At 43.2% G+C, this 15,999-nt stretch overlaps 1 protein-coding gene across 6 annotated transcripts in view; it reads right to left on the reverse strand.

Annotated features, from left to right (window-relative positions):
- The window catches only part of ARHGAP26 (Rho GTPase activating protein 26), a 488,078-nt gene that overhangs the window by 303,995 nt on the left and 168,084 nt on the right, over positions 1-15,999 (reverse strand). For all 6 annotated transcript variants that reach the window (XR_004477116.2, XM_033406543.2, XM_033406546.2 and 3 more), the window contains one exon: positions 11,029-11,107. Coding sequence is in view for 5 of the 6 variants with exons in the window: in XM_033406543.2 (XP_033262434.1) it covers positions 11,029-11,107 (79 nt within the window). In the remaining variant the exon portion in view is untranslated. The remainder of the gene's footprint in view (positions 1-11,028; positions 11,108-15,999) is intronic.

Raw genomic sequence — 15,999 nt, forward strand, 5'->3', positions numbered from 1 at the left:
GTAAAGGGTACTCTGGAATTCTTTGTACTATTTCTGTGACATTTTTGTAAGTCTGAAACAATGTTAAAATGAAAAGTTAAAAAAAACAAGCTAACACACAAAAACACACACACACACACATACGTACAGCCTCTGATAAATTCTTGACTTGCAAAAACATCATCTTGCAGATGGAGGAAACAAAATAGGGAACTTTTAATTTGGCCTTAATTCTGACACAAATGAAAAACTAACTGGCGACAGAAACCTTCAGAGTTAGAGCCTCGCCTATGCCAACCTCTTCAGAGAAGGTCAAGCAGTAGTTAACCTAGGCCACAAAAATGGAGGAAAGGGGCTTCCCTGGTGGCACAGTGGTTGAGATTCCACCTGCCGATGCAGGGGACATGGGTTCATGCCCCGGTCCGGGAAGATCCCACGTGCTGCGGAGCAGCTGGGCCCGTGAGCCATGGCCGCTGAGCCTGTGCGTCCAGAGCCTGGGCTCCGCAACGGGAGAGGCCACAACAGTGAGAGGCCCGTGTACCGCAAAAAAAAAAAAAAAAAAAAAAAAAAAAAAAATGGAGGAAAGAACTACCAGAAAATATGAAATTATGTGTAGCATTAACAAAATAGGGAGAAGGAAGAATAGTGACTGCCCTCTAGAATATAGAGTGGCACGCATCTTCTATCTCTTTTCTATCTCTTCTCAGAGATGGACCCACAGGCAAAAGGGCTGAAAGGGACTCACACACTAGCCAGGTGGAGGGGCACACTATCTCCGGGCTCTTGGCTGACAGCCCTTGTAGCTGTTAGAGACTGCAGCTCCCATGGCTCCTTGAGAAGACAGGAAGATTTTCAACCTGGGAGTTAGACGGGCCTTGTTAGCACCTGGGGGTGTCTGACAGGTTACTGACCGCTGCTGGAGTACAGAGGTGCAGGCAGCCTGAGGTCCCCATTCAGATCGTGCAGCCTCATGGACCTGGAGAGCAGCAGCTCAGGTGGACCTAAGAAGTACCCTTTATATTCACCACTCTCAACCTGAACAGCAGGGGTTGGTTGCCAACAAGAATGAAGTGAAAAAGTCCTATCAACCAAGGAAAGGACACCTGAAAAAGTTCGGTTTCTACCACGGGCTTTAGAAAACAGAACTAAGAGAAATGATGGTTATGATCCCAAGGCCAGAAATTTGAAAAAGAAATACTACTACTACTATATATAGCATGAATCATGTGCCACTGTTCTATGTACTTTACATACATTACTGCATAAAAAAGGAGAAATACGTACGGCTGGGAAACATGAGAAAAGATTTTCAATCCCATTAGTATTTTTTTTTTTTTTTTTTTTTTGCAGTACGCGGGCCTCTCACTGTTGTGGCCTCTCCCGTTGCAGAGCACAGGCTCCAGACGCGCAGGCCCAGCGGCCATGTCTCACGGGCGCAGCCGCTCCGCAGCATGTGGGATCTTCCCGGACCGGGGCATGAATCTGTGTCCCCCGCATCGGCAGGCGGACTCCAAACCACTGCGCCACCAGGGAAGCCCTCCCACTAGTAACTTTGAGAAATGCAAATGAGACAATTCTCCACCATCAGATTGACATACATGTACACACACACAGAGACCCACAATAATACAGTACTGGCAAAGGTTTGGAAAAAATGGGTACCCTCATAAGATGGATCATAATTTAGTACTTTTCTGTGGAGAGAGTAATTTGTCAATATCTATTAAAACATTAAATGTGCATATACCATTCAACCAGCAATTCCATTTGGTAAGTATCCTAGAAAAATGCTCAAATAGGTAGATGGTAGGGCTTCCCTGGTGGCGCAGTGGTTGAGAGTCCGCCTGCCGACTCAGGGGACATGGGTTCGTGCCCTGGTCCAGGAAGATCCCACGTGCCGCGGAGCGGCTGGGCCCGTGAGCCATGGCCGCTGAGCCTGCGCGTCCGGAGCCTGTGCTCCACAACGGGAGAGGCCACAACAGTGAGAGGCCCGCGTACCACCAAAAAAAAAAAAAGAATAAAAAAAAATAGGTAGATGGTAAAGTACATAACGAGGATTTCATTACACCATTGTTTGTAATGAAAACCTGAAAACAACCTAAATGTCAAAGACTGTCTACTAATCCGTGTTAAATCTATACTAACTCAAAAATTTTACAAAATAGAAGAATTTATTTCTAGATGTACAAGTACAGGAATAAATACTCAGAGAAAATTCTAGAGGGACACACACTACACGTTTAACTCTAGAGAGGGACTTCTCTAGAGTTAAATGTGGCTAGGAATGAAAGGTTCCACAACCCAAGTAACTAATGCCAGTGACAAAGGAAGAATGAGAGATGACTGAAAGAATAAACGTGACTCACAGGGACCCTCTCCATTATTACTTTTATTTAATAACAAAATTAGCACATGCTGACTGTGAAAAATTCAAACAATTCAGAAGTCCTTCTCACAATGAATCCTACACCCTCCATGATTAAACTAAAATAACAAAGACAAAAATAATGACAGGAGAGTAAAGGAGGACATGTTATAACAGGGGCTCAAGCCTAGAAAGGCAGCAGTGTGGAGATGAAGCTGACAGTGATCTGAGGCTTGCAGAAAATGCTAAAGACAAGCAAATGGGCCTTTATGTTCTGTGTAGACCCAAAAAATGAACAAAGAAGTGAGAATATTAAACAGTGGATCTGTGCAGGTCTATAAAGGTAGGTGGGGAATCACCAAGGAACAGCTTCAGTTTAGAACACATCACACCAAGCCAATACTTTCATTTTCCTTAGGTTCATTCATCTGATTATCTGACAAGTGGATACTAAACACTTACTCTGTGCCAGACACTATGTATAAAAGATATAAAAACCTTTAAAAAAAAAAAAAAAAGTGACAATGGTCTTGTCCTCTGGAAGATGGTTATCCAAGCAAGAGGACCGATAGTAATCAAATAATCACACTAATCAATGTACAACTATAAGCTGGGACAAGGGCTTGGAAGTCAGGAAGAAAGTCTCTCAAAACATCTTTGCAAAGAAATGGAGAAATGGGGTCCATAGACAGCATACAAGGGTCCATGAACTTCAATGGCAGGGGGAAGAAAATAAACCTTTATTTACATTAGCCTCTAACTGAAATTTAGCATTTCCTTCAAATATGAACGTGGGAAACAACCACATTAGTGTTAGCAGTATCTGCAACTTTGTCACCAGTAGAAATCACAGATATTTCATGTTACTGTTGCTGCAGGTAACTTGAAATATCATTTATATAAGTTGTCAGACTGCCCTCATATCTTATTATTTACTGTGTTAATAAAGAAGTATATATTTATTATATCACAAATGGTTTTAATATTTTGATAACTATATTTCTATATTTTTTCCTTTGTAAGCCATATATTTTATACATTTAAAAAATTCCTCTGAGAAAGGATCTAGAGGCTTTACCTGATTGCCAGATGCATCCATGGCACAAAAAAAAGATTAATGGTCACTCAGCTAAATTCTGGTACAAGTAAGTGGATATGTATCTAAATGAACTATACAATCAAGAAATTCAAATAACTTCAAATCCACCCACACAGTCTCAAGTAACGGAAGCAACATGGTTCGCGAAGGAAAATAACCTCAGTCATCCTCAACCCTTCCCCTTAGTTTTGCCTCTAGTTTTTCAACAAGTATCTGCTGAGCGCTTACACTGGGCCAGCCGCTGTGCTCAGCAATGGGGAAACTGCAGCAAACAAATGAAATTTCTGTTAATGTGGCCCTTCCTCATCTTGGTATCCTCATTGTTCATCAAGGTAATTGGTGGACAATCTATAAATGTTTGCTAAATGCTAAAAGAAGAATGCTTAGGACCTGAGTAAGCACCACCAGTGTGTTATTAAAGCGTAAGGTTCCAGCCAAAATCTTCTGGCCACCAACATTTCCATTTCTTAGAAGAGTTTCATCAACTCTCCATCACAAAACAATTTCACCTAACCTCCTCCTCTTTTCTCCCAACTTGTAGCTCAGGTTCCTCAATTAACTATTCTATGATTTTCATGAGAAACTGTTCTTCTAAAGGACATCTAACCAAAGGGAACAAGGAAAGATGTGAATATTACTAAATTTCTTCTAAGACTTGAGCACACTGGTGTGATAGTATAGGTACTGTTATGAATTCTACCTATATAAAAACACTCACATGATTCAAAGATGAAGCTTGCAACCAGCTTCTTAACTCAGTAAGAGAAAAAGAAACACAAACAAGTAACATGGAGGTATAATCCAATTTCCCAGCAGCTTGGGGCTGAGTGGGGGTGGGAGGTGGGGAAATGGAAAGTAAATTAGGAACCTTGCTTTCACACGCTTCATCAGTTCACTCTATGTGACATTACAAAGAGAGCTTTCACAAAACGGGCGGAAGTATCCTTCCAAACCACCCTTCTACTCAGAAAGAAGTGAGACCTGCATCACCACACAGGAGCTTAGCAATTCCACCCACACCTTCCTAACCATCCATACTCCTTGGATTGCTTATTTTACTAAGAAAGGAAAATGTAAGCATCAGCAGTAGAGTGATGAGCTGAGCCTGGCATACAACTGGGATTACAAATTACCAGGCCTGGGCCGCATCACAGCAAATGAGGCTAAAGATTACTTCATGCTTGTCCAACTCATAGCCTGCAAGTTCAGACTGACTGCTAAATGAAATTACATTTTCCATGCTAGTGAAAGCAGTCCCTGCCCTGCACTCTGGCGAGCCCGGGCAAGGCGGGTAAGTAAACTCTGTGTTTAAATGAGCCAAGTAATTTAGAAACGAAGCTAGAAAGAGAATCCAGGTATCCCTGCCCCTGCTCTCCAAAAAGATAATAGTAAGAACTAACTTTTAAAGAGCACTTCACCATGTAGAGGCCTTGTGCTAAGCACTTTACCTATAGGTTGGTCCTTACAAAACAATCTTATAGAAAGATACTATTATCATCACCATTTTGTAGGCAAAGAAACACACTCAGAGGGACCAGGTCATTTTCCAGTGTTAGAGAGCTATTAGTGGTGAATAGGAATTTAAAGCCAGGCTGCCTGAGCCCACATTCTTAACCACCATGACATTCTGCCTCTGACCACGGGATCTCATCTGAACGGTCATCAATCTTATTTTTTCCTTTAAAAAACAGCTCACTCTTTTGGATATCAGGTGCAGACTGTAAGATGTAATGCAACTGCCCATTTATTCTATGAGTTCTTTAAGAACTCACGGACTGGAACTTGGGCTTAGCAGAGAAAGGTTGAGAGAAGGGCACACTTTGCTCAGTCTCAAAGTCCACAAGGACTAAAATGGAAGATTTCTTTAAAATGGAGGTGAGCAGTAGGAAGCCATGCTGTCTTGTCCACTTGCTAGAGGAGTGGTTTTTCCTTAGTCTCCCCGTTTTTCCCTTCTTCCATAGCAGCAGCCACAACAGAGGAGCTCCACTTAAAAAGGATGGGTAGATGCCATTCAACTACGACTTCCTAATAATTCAGCAGTGCATAGGTTGTAGTAAAAAGAGCACAGAGCTGGAAGCTAGGAGACCTGGATAACTGACCCAAGATCAACCACTGACTGGCCTTTTTAGGTAGTGTTCCCGCTTATATAAATAAGGGCGTGATACTGGCCTGGCTGTGGGCTTCATTCTGCTGCACAGTTAGGAGGTTGAGCCATATGAATTCGCCAATATCCGGCCATTTTTGACTTACAAAAGTGGCAATGTCATAGCTTCAAACGAATATATGTATTTACACACAATCTCTGATGCTACACCACCTGTTTCTTCCCTCTTAATTTAATTCCACATAATTCTGGCATCTGCCAACTTTCTAACTTTCTGGATGTCAAAAGAGATTCAAGTACTGGCTCAAAGTGGAGAAATATTTAATTTTACTAAAGAATCTTTGGGTGTGAAGGAAGACTAATACCTCTAAAATAAGGAGGTAAGAGAAGCACTTCCAGACACACGCCACTAATCACAGCTGCGGGAATATGTGGGAACACAGTTTAAAGATTAGAGTGGTCCAGGTTCTGAGACTCCAGGTTACCCTATTAGTCCCAATGACATGCTGAGTCATCTTTCCATATGGGGGAGAGAGAATAATAAATACATCAGGTTGGGTGTATACGTGTTGGTAATGACGGTAGACTGGTACTGATTCTAATCTGCTTGTTTAATTTAGTGAACATGCTATGAGCAATATACAAAGAGAAAAGGAGAGAACTTCAGTTATAAGGAGCCAAGAGAAAGGAAATTTGCTGTCTCTAAAATTTCTCCTGGTTGCAGTATTTATGCAGCTTGAACTAAGGTTCTGTGTCCCATTTAATATGGAAAGTCTATTCTCAAGCCTGAGACAGTGGCCACAGAATATTAAAATGAAAGCTTATGTGGCTGGAATGGTGACTCTATAGCTTGTCAGCCCAGATTTAGTAGAAAGTGAAGAAAATCCAGCAGAATCATTTCAACATCTGTAGGCCTTTTTTCTTTTCTTACCCTACTGCACTAGCTAGGACTTCAAGTATCATGCTGATTAAGAGTGGTAAGAGTGGACATCTTTGCCTGGTTCCCATTCTTAGGGAGAAAGCATCTAGTCTTTCACCATGAAGTATGATGTTCAGGGTAAACTTGTGGTTTTCACTCCTGGCCACGTATCAAAGAACAAGCTCTCTGAACTGAAAATTTAATGGAGTATAGATATCAGAGTTGGGAGAAACTGTGTCATTTTTGTCTACCTCATGTCTACTGCCCTTCCTCACATAACAATACTTTGATTTCTCCTCAGGGGAAGCCAACCTTCCTCCACCGTTTATACAGTTCTAGTGCAGTGGGCGGGTGAGTCACATCTGGTCAATTCACCTATCCCATCCTCTAGTCCAAGTATTTAGTCCACTAAAATTCAAATATGGGACTTCTTTGGAATTATTAGGCAAAGCTCTCTTTCTACTATACTTAGAGACCAGGGATATCAGGCCATGACTGAAATTTGGCCTTCTACCGGTTTTTATAAATAAAGTTTTATTGAAATGCAGCCACACTCATTCATTTACATATTGTCTATGGTTGCTTTTGAGCTACAAGAGCAAAGCTGAATAGCTACCATAGTGTCTATGCAGCCCCCAAAGCTTAAACTACTTACTATCTGGCCCATTACAGAAAAAGTTTCCTGGCTCCTGTTCTTGAGAATAAGATGTAAGCCTGGAACAGTTAGGAAGCATATCACCACTACATAGAAAGAACCTCTTGGAAATGAAGCCAACACAAAAGAAGAAACCAACTCCAAATATTAGGGAAGCCCCTGGATTCAGATGGGCCAGAACTACTACACCCCAATATTTTTCAGTTATGTAAGCCAATGACTCCAGCTTTTTCTCAGACAAATTTGAATTGGGTTTCCTTCATTTGAATTCGAATTCATCACATGGATCAAAACCATAATGCTCATTATAGAAACACAACTCTAATTTCTTCCTCCATTACATATCCATCAATAATATAAAGACATTTGACTTTTCTTTAGACTAGAATGTCACTGGGTGCTAAAAACTGTAATTTATTTAACAATTAACTAAAACATTGTAAAATCAACTGATTTGGGGTTCATTTACGGGTTTTTTTCCAACCAACCATCCTGAGGTGTTATTGAACAATGCAAGAACAAAAAGGGTGGAAACCAAGATTACCAACGGCTCCAAAAAAAAAAAAAAAGGAAATAAAATACCCAACACTTAATAATCAATCACAGAACAACCGAGCTGTAAGTATAAAAACAAAAGATAGGTGCTGCCATTAACATCTCCCTGAAGTAAGGGAAATACTCTAAGATCAGCTAGAGAAAGAGGTTTCTGCTCCCTTACCAAAGCCAAAACTCCCAAGGGGACAGCTTTAACTAATTAGGGAGATGGTGATTAAAGCCGGAGCTGCTAATTGGCTACTGGGTATATACCTCCGGTAATGCTCCCTAGAGGCTCTCAGCAATGGGAGACAAAATCAGGCCTAATATTCCTGCCAATTATACTGTCATCCCATTTCTGTATTTCTCTCTGTCTTTAGGAAACTTAAAAGCACACGGAGGTGTGGTTTTCAATGCAAACTCTATGTTGCTAAGAGGAAATAAATTTATATTATGTTTAGAAAACAATTATTTGTGCTTAAACTTGTTTTAATGTGCACATTCTGGAGCAAGGAGATGTCTCTCTCAACAGCACACTTTCCATCTGCAGAGGCCAGATGTTAATCTATGGGAAAACTAAGGTGGTTAGTAAGAAAACCAAGCACGTGCAGACAGAAAGCAAATATCAAGTGGTGGGAGAGGGAGGTGGGGAGGCTTAAAACGCAGTGAGTGGAGCAGTTTTAGAACTCCACCTTATCGGAGGGAACACACACACACACACACACACACACACAAAAGTGGGTTTTTCACTCATACGAAGAATAGTATGCCCTGAAAGGATTTTTCTTCCTGGGTATTTCCTCCCCTATGAGTTGAAGAAACATTCAAGAGAGTCAGAGAAAGTACTGTAAAAATGTACTGAGCGAGGACTCTTAGAAGGCAATTTGACATTTTACCTCTATTAAAGATGAAAACCAAAGACATTTAGGGCTAGATATGGGTTCTAATTCTAGCTTTGCCACTGTGGTGGAAACTGTGAGCCACCCCACAGTTTCTGTTCTTCCTCCTTGAAGTGATAAGATCCCCTGGGCACCGGCTGGGCCCATGGCTGCCTATGTTCAGCCTACTTTTCCCATCCTCCTTGGTAGATATATGTGGCCATGTAATTATTTGGGGGCCCGCAGAAGTGAGGTGTGCATCTTCTGGCTCCCAGATGCTCTCATCTCCATTATCTGCCTGGAAAATAGAAATGAATGGAACATGGAAAGCCATGGGTTGAGGATGGCACTGATACCGACCAGGGTTCTTGGCCTTCCCCAATCAATAGAAATTGACTAGAGGCCAGACAAGAAATTCAGGCAAGGCTTTATTGGGTCCACTGCTGCAGCAGGTGAGGGGGAGTGAGAACAAGTAACAGGTCCCTGAGGGGTGTCGAGATTGCTCCTTATATGGGGTGAGGGTAGGGGTGTGTCCAGGGGTCAGGCTGGAGGGGTAGCTTAGGTGGTTTGCCCACCCCTTAGGTGGTGTTGCGTGCAGGGGGCATGCGCAGTACCGGGCTTTTGCTCCCGACCCCCTGCTTTTGCTCTGGGTTCTTCAAAAGTGGCTGTGAGGTTTTTGGCCTCTTTTTATCTTTTGTCCAGAATTTGCCCCAACTGCGCATGCACCCAGTTATTTTCAGTCCCTTATAGTTTCTTTGTATTTTGTTGCTCAAGGAGAGGTGTGTCCAGGTGCAAGTACTGCAGCAAAGGGCCCCAGGTCCCAGCCTGTCTCAGCACAATGACCCTGTTAGGCACAGACTGTTCACTTCTGAACTCTGAGACAGAAATAAACCTCTATCTTATTTAAGCCACTGCACTTTCAAGTCCCTCTGTTACAGCGACCTAGCCTGTACCCTAGTAATATAGCCACTTACAATCTGTGTAACTTGGGGCAAGTTATTTAACCTCTTCTAAGTTTCGGTTTCCTCATCCGTGAAATGGAATCATAACACTTACTTTGTAAGGCACTAAGAGGAGTAAATGGGTTAAGAGAAGTCATGTGCCAAATCTGTGCCTTACACACAACTAACGGTAGGTGACAACAGCAAAGATATGAAGGACTACTTAGGGAACTGCTTCCAAAGGCCTATGACATCAAGCAGCTATTGTGCCCACAAAGCCCCGAAGGTAGAAATGTGTATCTGCTTTTGAGAGAGCTATCAAAAGTTATCAGTAACAAAGTATTTGGGGAAAATCAGGGGTATCCTGTATCTTAGCCCAGCAGAAGAATTAAGATTAAATAATGTTTAATTACCTAGAGTTTAGCAAACTGCACCTAAATCTTTAAATAGTTCTTTAAATCTTGCTCTGTATTATTAAATGTTATACAAACACTAGTTATTTGCTTATGCTTAGTTGCCTGTATTGAGTTCCATGTTTGGATACAAAATACCTGAGTAGAAAATGACAAAAATCGATACAGACCACCTAACCAGGGTAGGCTAAGACAGAGACACACAAATGAACTGGAATCATCTATACTGGACACCCCACTTGATGCACAGAGTTCTACAGTCAATAGAGGCTATGCATGCCTCATGTCCCTTGCACATACTTCCCCCTTTTGACAGTGCCTTCATAAGTGATCATTATTGGTCCAATTACTGGCCCTCTGACAATGTGGATTCTTTTTATCTTTTACTGGTAGGACATGGTTAGACCGTACTCTTACGACTTCTGTAACCTTGAGATTTGCTGAATACTGGGGTTGAGATCCTTGGCCGCAAATTAAGATGACTACTGTGACTCTAGGGACTTCCCCCAAGGTTTTTCCGTGGGTTTCTCATGTCACAAGATGCAGAAAAACCACAAGATTACATCACCCAGCAAAGACCAGCATCTCTGAAATGGGAGCATGGATCACATTACTAGGCTTAACTCCTTTCGTGGGCCCGGGTAATCCCACTGCTTATAATGGGATGTGAACCAACTACGGCAATGGGAGGCTGAACCAGAGGGCAATGAGTAAAGGTTCTGCACCATCTGTATACACTTTTATCATCATCTAACCTGTTAAAATGGATCTGAGGTAACGCTTTGCACTGCACTTTGTGGAGGCATCGATAGGTATTCAGTAAGCCAGACTGGACTGTGCTTCCTCTAAGAGTCCTCGGGGCGCTACAATTGCCTCGGTGAAGGGGGGGGGTCTCTGGTGTGGCATCATGCAGGACCCATGCCTTAGACTGAGAGGCCAAAGCTCAGGAGTTGCATCTACACCGAAGCAGTGTCAATATCCACAAACATCAGTCCAGGAATTTTAAAAAAAGTCCCTCTGGTACATTGGTCTCAAGAGCCCAAGGCTTTATTTAGAGCAACGGCAAAAATCACTGCACTAAGGAAACGACAAACAACTCGGGACCTTTATTCTTGCTCTACTTCCCTGAATTGTTACTTACAGGTTCCCTTCCATCCATGGCTTCCATCCAGAGCCTCCGGTCCTCTTCAGACAATGCCTGCATGGTGATAACTCCGGGCCTGCGGAGAAATGAGGACACGGATGTGAACCCAGCACCACAGGTAGAGAGATCCTGATGAAGGTGAGCCTTAAAGAGACATCTAAGTGACCGAGTGAGAGCCTGCTGGGGTTGACAGCACAGAGAGAGAGAGCACCCCTCAGCTCTTCAGAGCCACCTTCCAGCCTCAGAAAGCAAAGCCATCACCCCCAAATCCCTCTCAATAAGCCCACCTCCCTCAGGGAGGTGGGAGGAAACACAGAAGACAGGACTCTACATACAGGTAAGGGACACAGAGGAGTCAAGTGATTCCCTTCAGCGTTTGAGATCATATTCATTCCTCTTCTCCAAAATGCTTACTAGGGTACTTTACTCCCAGTAGGACTACAACAAACATGTTCTTAAGTGAAGAGAATTACTGGACTCAATAAAAAGAGGGGGAACATCCACGCTGGAGGGATCCTGGTTTAATATCTAGTCCAATGATTCTAAACTGCTTTTGACAGGAAAAAGTCTTATGGGGGTAATGGGTGTTATAATTATGATTATACTAAATGTATACAGCATTTTTAAGTGAATCTTTACCATGGCAGATGCTAAGGTCTTTACATGCATTAGCTCTTTTCACTCCCTCCTTGAAATCTGCTTGTTCTTTCACACTGAGCACAAACCCTTCAGAAAGCATGCACACAATATCAAATGGTGTTTGTTGCGTACCCCTTACAGATGTCACCCAAGAAGAGGTGTGTGCCACAAACATGAACTGGGGAGCAGGGGCTACGAGCCCTCTGTGCTCATTAATGCAGGAGTTCTTGACGTAGGGTCCACAGATGGGTCCCAGAGAGTCTAAAAACCACCCTCCCCCACCAAATGTGTATGGATTTTTCTGGACAAACAATTCAAACTGCAACCCACAAAAAGTGAAGAATTAGTGACTCAAATCCTCATCTTTAAAGTTTGAGAAAGCCTAAAAGGAAGGCTGAAGTCCCCTGAACAAGAATTAAGACTGCAGCACTGCTCAGGATCACAGAAGAGTGTACACACACACACACACACACACAGAGAAACGAGCTCCGCGATGCCCTGCGCAGCACAAGCCTGGGCCCACGAGCACCAAAGCCTGTTCATTCAACCCACCTATAGTCACTGTTCCTGGCTTATTTCCATAGTTCCAATGAATAGGCTAGATCTATTAATACTTATGTTGAATGTATTTTAAATATCATATTTGTTTCTTTTCAGTCATCATCCCTCAACATCCCTGAAGAAAAAAAGTTTTCAAAGATGTGAACATGTTAAGTAGAGATGGGCCGGGGATGAGGGACACTGGGGTGCGGGTGTGAGTGCGTGAGGTGGTGAACGAGGTCGGGGGCGGGGGGGGAAGGGGACAGAGAGACAGAGAGGGAGGAGCAGTGGGGGGGAGGGGGGGTAAGAGGGTGAATGAGAGGCAGGTGATGGGATGGACGCTGACTCCCGAGAGGGCAGTCACTCCCGTGAAGGCCACACTGCATGCTGGCACCCAGACACAGTGACTCAGAAGACACAGTGACTCCCTGAACCGGCCAGGACACTCCCTCTTCTTCTCAGAAATTCTCATTCTCAGGCCCAAGGGCCCATTTCCCACCACTATCAGCACACCCAGTGTGCCTGACCCGCTGGGTATCTGCAGACTGCTGGCAGCCACAGCCCTACGGCCGGGGGCTGGGTGGACTGATTCTACTTTTCCACCTTAAAGCCAGCCACACACAAAGCTTTAACGGCTTTGAGATAAAAAGTCTACAAAGCTGCAGTGCACTGTGGAACTCTAGTCCCTGGGCCTGGACCTCTGTGTGTTGCTCTAAACGTTGTTGTGCCTGGACCCCTGGCTTCAGAATCATGCATGCCCTTAGCATAGAGGTGCCCAGCCCAGCCCCACCTCACTGAACCTGAACTTCGGGGCTGGGCCTGCGAACTTGGATTTTAACCATCTCCCCAGGGGATCCTGAGGCCCCTCTGCCCACCCAGACGCCCCCCTTTTTCCTTCCTGTTCCCCCCACGCTGGAGAGCAAAGACGCCCTCCTCTCCCCGCTGGGGTAGAGCTACTCTCTACATGCCAACGCGTCTCCAGTTCATTTCCTGCTAGGTATTCACCAGCCAACAGTGAGACCACAAGAGCTGCCTTGCAGACCAAGGTCTCAGGAACCTCGCAGATGTCACATCAGCTTCATGGCACACAGTGTGAAATTGCTACCCAGAGCCACAAAGAGGAAGTTCAGACAAACTCAGAGGCTGTGAAGGGTGGGCCACTGGGCCTTAGCAACCAGGAAAGTCAACAGGATTTGTTTTCATTTCGAGAAGAAATATCAAAATATACACTCTTTTCCACATGTGGTTTTGTTCTCCTTTTTTATTGTGTGAGGGGGTGGTGGAGAGCTGACTAAAGTAGATTTGACACCCTTGATTCTAATCCTATCACCCCAGGTCCAGAAAACTTTCTCTTAGCCTGGTGTATGTACATCTGGATCTGTATGTACTACCCTTTCTAGGCATCTAGAAAACACTCAGCTTCAAATTTCTTTTCCTTTGTTATACCTTAAACCACTATTACATAAATCTCTTATGTGTGTAATTCCTAGAACCAAGGTAAATGTGGCAACTTTATTTTGGAATCAAGCAGTTAACTTCCTTTCCATATTTACCATCCCTATGCCCCTATTAACCACCATCCCTCAAAACAAAAGAAAACAAACAAAACTCTCAATGGCCCTACACGTTCCATGTCAGTCCCTGTAGGACAGTATGCTTTCATTCAGGTATCAATTTAGTTCATTTCTGAAATGCATCTGGCTTTTCATAACAACAGTGGAAAGAAAAAGAGAGGGAAAGAGACAGAACTCACGAGGTGTGAGTGTGGAATGAGAAAAGGAAAATATGACACAATAAAAGAGAAATGGAGTAAATGACCAGAGCTCTTTCCAGCTCTGCAAAGAATTGTGACCCTCAGATACAGAGAACAAACTAGTGGGTACCAGAGGCGAGAAGAGTGAGAGGGGGGACAAAATAGGTGAAGGGGATTAAGAGGTACGAACCACAAAATAAGTCATAGGGATGTAACGTACAGCACAGGGAATACAGTCAATATTTTATAACTTTGTATGGTGTGTAGTCTATAAAAATATCAAATCACTATGTTGTACACCTGAAACTAATATTTTAAGTCAACTATACTTCAATTTAAAAAAAAACAATTGTGACCCTATCAAACAATATAATAAAAGAACAACTACAAGAGTAATAACCCAGCACTGTGTGCCAGATAGTGTGCTAAGCATTATCTATTAATTAATTCATTTCATCTTCACAACTACATCATGAGGGAGGTATACTCTCATTATCCCATTTAGCAGATGAGAAGATCAAGGCTCAAACAGGTTAAGTACCTTGCCCACAGTTACAGAGCCAGGATCTGAACCAAGCAGTCTAATGCTTTGCCCTCAAGCACAAAGCCACGGGAAACGTTGGAGATACTGCGGCCCCCAGAGAGCTCGTGTTGACCACCCACGTCCCTTGCCATCAAAAGGGACTAGAGGCTCCTGCAAGGCCTTTAGTGAGCTCCTGCCTGGGATCAAATGAGGGCGAATGATAAAGAGCTCTGTGAAACCCAAAGTGCTTCCTAAATATGAGGGCTCAGAACACCACTGTAGGCAAACAGCCAATCCAAAAACAGGAATCCAATAATGGCCAGTGGTTCTCCACATTTTTTTCTGCCTCTAAATACCCAAGAGATGGAAAGGCAATGAGTTCTGTAAAAGAACACCAAAAGCACTAATCACAAAAAATAAGGATAAATTGGACTTCACCAAAATAAGGAACTTCCAGTCATCAAAAGGTACTATTAAGAGAGTAAGAGAAGATGTTTGTGATTTTTATCTCCAATGAGATGAATATCCAGAATATGCAAAGAATGCCAACAAATAAATAGGAAAAAAATGAACGACCCAATTAATAAAATGGATAAAAGACTTGAATAGGCATTTCATAAAAGAGGACACACCAGTGGTCACAAGCATAAGAAACAGGGTGAACATGATGACTCATCAGGAAAATGCAATTAAAACCACAATGAAATAAAACAAACACCCTTCTGAATGGAGAGCATTCAAAAGACCACCAATAACAAGTACTGGCAAGAATGCAGAGTTGCTGAAACTCTCATACATTGCTAGTGAGAGAGTACAGTGATAAAACCACGTTGGAAATATCTACTAAAACTAAATGGACACCTGCCTTCTGATCTAGTAATTCTACCTCTAGATGTATCCCCTAGAGAAATGAGCGCATACATCCACCAAAAGACACATTCGAGAATACTCAGTTTTATTCATAATGGCCACATTTTGCAACAACAAAAAGCCAAATACCCATTCATAAAAGAATAAACTGTTGTATATTTAAACAATGGAACAACAAAACAACAACAACAAAGAACCAACTACTGCAACAACATGAATGAATCTCATACACTTAACAATGAGGGAAAGAGGGCTTCCCTGGTGGCGCAGTGGTTGAGAGTCCGCCTGCCGATGCAGGGGACGCGGGTTCGAGCCCCGGTCTGGGAAGACCCCACATGCCGCGGAGCGGCTGGGCCCGTGAGCCATGGCTCCTGAGCCTGCACGCCCGGAGCCTGTGCTCCGCAACGGGAGAGGCCACAACAGTGAGAGGCCCGAGTACCACAAAACAAACAAACAAAAAATAATAATAATAATGAGGGAAAGAAGCCAGACATAAAAGACTACCAACGATGTGATTCCATTTATATGATGTTCAAATACAAAAGTCATCTGTGGTGACTGAAGTCAGAACAGTGATTTTGTCTTGGGGAAGGAGTAGGGGCCGTGAGTGGGAAGCAGCCCAAGGAGACCTTCTAGGGTAACA

Source organism: Orcinus orca, chromosome 3 (genome assembly GCF_937001465.1).
Source record: "Orcinus orca chromosome 3, mOrcOrc1.1, whole genome shotgun sequence".
Lineage (NCBI taxonomy): Eukaryota > Metazoa > Chordata > Mammalia > Artiodactyla > Delphinidae > Orcinus > Orcinus orca.